The sequence below is a fragment of the Danio rerio genome, chromosome 19 (genome assembly GCF_049306965.1).
Source record: "Danio rerio strain Tuebingen ecotype United States chromosome 19, GRCz12tu, whole genome shotgun sequence".
Lineage (NCBI taxonomy): Eukaryota > Metazoa > Chordata > Actinopteri > Cypriniformes > Danionidae > Danio > Danio rerio.
Genome location: NC_133194.1, coordinates 6,623,205 through 6,629,204, shown reverse-complemented (window position 1 = coordinate 6,629,204; position 6,000 = coordinate 6,623,205). Strand labels below are relative to the sequence as shown.

The 6,000-nt window shown below is 38.8% G+C and overlaps 1 protein-coding gene across 1 annotated transcript in view; it reads right to left on the bottom strand.

Annotated features, from left to right (window-relative positions):
- Window positions 1-571: 571 nt before the first annotated feature.
- pdk2b (pyruvate dehydrogenase kinase 2b) overlaps window positions 572-6,000 on the bottom strand; it is a 12,832-nt gene continuing 7,403 nt past the window's right edge. The window contains 5 exon segments of the mRNA NM_200996.1: window positions 572-1,651; window positions 3,806-3,919; window positions 3,998-4,108; window positions 4,780-4,878; window positions 4,978-5,054. Of these exon segments, the coding sequence (NP_957290.1) occupies window positions 1,508-1,651; window positions 3,806-3,919; window positions 3,998-4,108; window positions 4,780-4,878; window positions 4,978-5,054 (545 nt within the window). The 3' untranslated portion in view covers window positions 572-1,507.

The following is a 6,000-nucleotide window of genomic DNA, read 5'->3' as shown; positions in this document are numbered from 1 at the left end:
GGACTACAGCTAAAATAAATAGCCTTGCACATTCAAGTTTTACATTAAAATGAAGAGCATACTGCCTATATATATTACACTTTTGTCCTGCGGCCTATATCATGGAGCTGGATTAGCTTGCTAGCCAGTTGTATCATTTCAGTTTGTAGCAATCTTAGGTTTTAGGTAACATGATGGCAGCTTAATGTTAAGCACTCTTTGCTGCCATGGTATGATGAAGCAACTACTTTTAGCTACCTAAACTGAAACAATACAACTGGCTAGCTAGCTAATCCAGCTTCATGGTACAGGCCCCAAGATAGAAAGTTAAAATTTAAGTAGCTAGCCTGCTAATGTGTCTTCAGACACAGGTGGACAAACAATCCATGTTTTGATTGTCTCCCTTTTCATTTCTGGTCTTGTATTAACATGCTGAATCTGGTGTTCTAGGAACAAAATTGGGAAACACTGTTGTATGGGAGCATCTTGTATTCATTGTGCACATCGTGTTCTTGGTTATGTAATGGCATGTGATTACGCCTCTCTCTGAAATACTTCCTCAAATTGTTGCAATAACAAGCCCTCATTCATCTTGGTGAGAAATACGATTTATTTAAGTTACATCAAAAACAACAAGGGTCCTTTAAAACAAAGTGAACAGCCATTAGAATATACTGTACATTGTGTGGTCATTTATAATGTAAATAAAACACAACAGCACAATGTTATTAATAAATGCTTACATGTGTGCTTAAATATCAAGTATTAATCACAGATCAAGTATGATTTCAAAACATCCAGCCTCTTTAAAGAGGAAAAAAAAAACATCTTTGGCCATAGCCTCCCTTTTTTTTGAGTTGACACTCGACGATTCATCAGGGTTTGTTTGTTTTTTTCACACTTCACCTGCATTTCCAGCCTGATCTCACAAGGAAACATAACTATTTTACTTTTTGTTGGTTTATTGGCTAATTCGTACGAGTTCAGGCATAAGAAAATGTACGATTTTTAAAAAGAGGCGTGGCACCAAACCCCGCCCCTAACCCAAACATTATTGGGGGATGAGAAAATCATACTAAATTGTACGAACAACATCATACGAATTAGCCACTAATTCAATAAGTTACAAATTGGCGTGAGATAGCATTAGCATTTCTCCTGCCTTTGGTAATTTACTCGTTTCCAGCTCATACCATTCTCTCCCCCCGCTTTCTGTGACTTAACTCTTCTTCCATTACGTTCACATGCATCTACCCATCTTTCATCTCTTCAGGTCTAAACATGCGCCTGAGCTTTTGCTGATAAACATCCACTTCAGCAGCACCACAGTGAGTAGTTTACACTAAGGAATCTACGGTTTTGCATCTTAAATACTGGCCTCATGCATTTCGAGTGCTCCCGGACAACAGTACTCAAAGAGTATTGGGAAATCCCATCACTGGTCCCCAAGTTCATGAGGGAATGCAAGCATTCACAATGGCGGACGAACTCCTCAAGGCCTTTGTCAAAGGCAAGCGACTCCTGTGGTTCACTTTGCAGCCTTGTATGCTGCTACATTCAGCGGCTCTTTGCTCGGGACGCACCAGTCATCGGCTTCCTGGTTGACTTTGTAATTTCGCAAGGCGGTCTTATTAAACACCGGAAGCTTCTCCACTGAGTCTGTGGACAGAGCCTGCAGAGAGAAGAATGGGGATTAAGGATTTGAAGACTACAGAGATTAACAGGATGTTACAACAGTTTCTATCTCAGCAATTAGGGTAAGTGTACACTAGACACTCATGATTTGTCATCTTGCTGTCTGTTTGAAATTTACCTAAAAATGCTAACGCTCCTAGTAGCTGGGTTTTCGTCGTTCTTTATTAATCCACATTTTTAAAACGAGTGAGGAAACGGCAAATTTAAAAATCTCAAAAATATTTTTACTTTTGCTTAAGGTGGTTTTGGACATGTTCGAAAATGGGCTCAAGGAAAAAATGGTTGTCAATGTTTCTGACATAATAAATATTACACCATTATTACACCATTTTCACCACATAAATCCATTAAGCCTTGTTTACGTTTGGTTGCTAGGTTACCAATACTACAGTGAGCCTCTTTAACAACTTAATAGAATTAAACCTAATAGTTTTTTTCTTGCAAACTTTGAAAAGATTCAGCAAAAATCAGTCCAAAGCACTCAAAAATGTGGGAAAAGTATTAAAAAGCCTCTATTGACATGGCTTTTCCTTAAAACCTACGTGCCTACGTGTTTCGGCAAACAACTGCCTTCATCAGGGTAACAGTCAGGGGCGGACTGGCCATAGGGAGCACCGGGACATTTCCCGGTGGCCTGACAGTCATTTGGCCTGCCACCGTGATTCTGCCCCCCTCATTTGGCCTGACCTTCAATAACTTTTCCCAGGTGAAACCGCCCCTAGTAACAGTGATCAGGTGCGTCTGGAGTTTGTTTGGAATGCTGCGGTTTCATGACTCATTAGAATATCTAAACAATACTAAACTAATATATTGAACACAAGGTCAACTCAATCATCATCATTCATTTGAAAAGATTCACTTCATGTTAGGATGGAAACTCAGCTATTGTATATTCATTGTGCCAAACCAATATGACTTTACTGGAGCATAAGGGCAAGGTCCAGTTTACACATTGTACTTTGTTTCAATTACAAGTGGAAAACACTAACCACCGTTTTAAATGGGGTCTTCTAACATTTTGAGCTTCTTCTCTTTTGACCATTTCCAAATTCAAGAGTTCACACTATTGCTTGATACAATTAGCAGGTTTGGCATGCTGTCCCGAGAGAGAACCCTGAGCTTGGAGATACTTGGGCCCAGGGCTCCCGCCTGGCCATGTAGCATAAAAGGGCGTCCAAAATCTGGTAAGTCTCGAGAGCTCCCATTGGTAAAGGAGGAAAGAAGGCAATGGGGTGGATGGGGGATTCTTCAAAACGAAGATAAGGAAGGTAGGAGGAATGGGTTTATTTATTGGAGGCTAGAATTCATCTGATTGGACTAGCAATAATTATTTATGTGACACCAGCTGTGATCAGTCATATCACATGCTCCTCTCGAAATTAGTTTATAAAACACCTAGGTTCCGTCCAAACTACGTCCAAATTTCCCTACTACTATTTCGCTACCCAGTAGTTTGTCAGAATGCACAGTATTCAAAAACTAGGCAAGAAGTACTCAGAAGACCTACTACTTCTGTTGAGATTCTGTATTATGCTATTCTGTGATCACAAATATTACACAGATTAAAACTAAAATCGTAGTTTCGTTAGAGCCTAGCGGCCAGTACGCAACATGTATAGCGCTGTGGGCGTCCCGAGCTCAAGTCCCAACTTGTTGACCTTTCTTGATCCCATCCTCCCTACTGTCCTATCATAATAAAGACCAAAAAAATGTCCAAAAATATATATATAATCCTTAAAGTAGTTTCCATTCACATCCTTTTTATTTGCTTGCAATCTCTTTTCGCTCGTAAGCCACATAACTAGGACTTGTCCATTTAGTAGTACTCGTTTGCCATCTGCGACTTACAGGATCTTGATGAAATCCAAACACAAGTGGTCACAAGTGCATCTTAATACTAGGTGAAAATGGTTGTGCGTCTTGACTTAACCAAAAATGCATGTTATTATAATATAATAATAGTTTTAATGTTATATAGATGGAAACAGCTGAAGATAAGCATAATGTTGACGTAGCTAATTTCCATTGTAAATAAAATATATCTGCTCCTTTTGTGTTTCTCTACAAGACTACATAAAAGTCATATGGGTCTGGCGTATGAGTGAATGAATGATTACTCAGATCTTCTTACCTTTAGCTGAATCACTGCATCCGTGCCATAACCCTCCATCGGATAAAGCTGGAGATCACCTTGAAAGTAGCGCGCGTACAGACGGGAGATGGGAAGACCATAACCAAAGCCAGCCTGAGGGAATAACAGACGTTCAGTTTTAAATGAGAAAACCTACATGCTGTTATTGTCATGTTAAAAAGTGACTCGTACCATTGGGGTCCGTTGATGGTCACCAATAGTAGGTCTGGGTGCTGTTGAATACATGTAGCTAAAAAGTCTCTCGATCTTCCTGAAGGGAACTCCACCGCCTCTATCACTGATCTGGAGCAAGAGCAAGTCGATGTTTAGTGCATTTTGTAGGCCGCATTAAAATAAACAACTGAGAAATATGTGTGGCTTATGTTTTTAGGACCGTGACGAAGGCATTGATCGTTGTGTTGGAGTGTAAGAAGATCAATATAATCTTACGATTACGGCTCTATTTGTTATTAAGCAGCATAAATATAGCATTTTAGTCTGCTTTATTGCGCTGTTTATCCACCAGCAGGGCAAAGGTCGGCTGTATCAAAGCTGAAAGATCCAGTTCAGTTGAAGTTTGATCAAGGGTGGATACAGTAGTAATCTTAGGGACAATTTATATAACGTTATCAACAGATCTAGGCCAATGTATTGGAGTTACGGGTGGTTAAAAATGACGGTGTGACCTCATACGGTAATTAGCGTTTTGTAGGTGGCTCAGTGGTTAGCACTGTCACCTCACAGCATATTGCACCCATTGGTGTGGGTGTGTGTGTATGTGTGTGTGCGTGCGTGTGTGTGTGTGTGTGTGTGAATGAGTGTGTAAGGGTGTTTTCCAGTACTTAGTTGTGGCTAGAAAGGCATTTGCTGTGTAAAATATAGTTGGCAGTTCATTCCGCTGTGGCGACCTCTGATAAATCAGACTAAGCCAAAGGACATTTAATAAATGAATGCAGATTTAACTATTAACTTACCTTGATTGACAGATCTTCTCCTCCTAGAGCTACCATGACTTTGATTGGTGGCAGTGTGCTGCTTGTTTCGTGATTCTCAATAGTAGCCCTCATTGCGTTCTAGAGTTGGAAAGACATATGAATTACATATTTATAGTCTCTAAACAAACAGTAATTCTACAAAATCTAGAAATTGTTCAAATCAAGCATCACACCTACCTTGAAAAGCTCAAAAACCATGTGGTAGAGATGAGATGGAACATAGGAGATCTCAATTGGCTTTGATTTGTTCTTTGCTACAATAAAGAAGAGCAAATATTGTGAAATTACAATATTAAATTCAATATACTTTATGAGCAAAAATTTGTGCCATCCCAAGATCGGAACAACCCCATATAAATGTTTTTATATATGTTATTTTTTTCTTAGTATTTTTTTCTATCTGTACTTGCATTAAAAAAATCTCTTTACAAAAATTTAACACTTGAAATTTGTTCAGAAAGTATTTAAATAAATATATATATAATAAATACCTGCACACGAACAAGCATATTTTTAGAGAAACATTTCTACACACTACAAAAAACACTTTGGGTATTTCTGACCAATGAGGGACGTTTATGGAGGTTTAAATGGAACAAAAATATATGCTGTTGACCATATACATCTATCATATCCATTTTTAAGTACTAAATCACTCACTTCATGTAAATTTTTGCCTCTTTTTCGCTCCCTTACAGTTTTTCCCAATTGTTTACACACAATTACTTGTACTTCAGACACAATGACTACAACATGTAACTAATGCACCAACCCCCTGAACCAACACTGCTAAACTACAAGCACAAATCCTGCTTGACACTCAAATTGCAGTTGATGCTTTTCATGGCTGGATTCGCCATGCAAGGTGACATTTCCCCCACTGCTTGGCCAGACCAAAACAGAAAAGAGGATGCAGTATAGCTGTTTTTTTTTCTGTAACTATTGTCTTTAAATACTTCTGTTGATGGTATATGTTGACCTTGTTAAGTGCAACTTTGTCTTGGTTGGGATGAACACTGTGTACACTTGTGGGAAGAATAGAGTAAAATATCGTTGGTACCGTGCATTTTTGTGTTTTGCATGAAAACAACATTCAATGCACTTATGTAGGACTATGTACTGTCTGTAGTAAGTGTAACACTGAACAAAAAAAGGCTTACAGTAAGTCATTATGATGAATGGAGAAGATGTGATCATGGT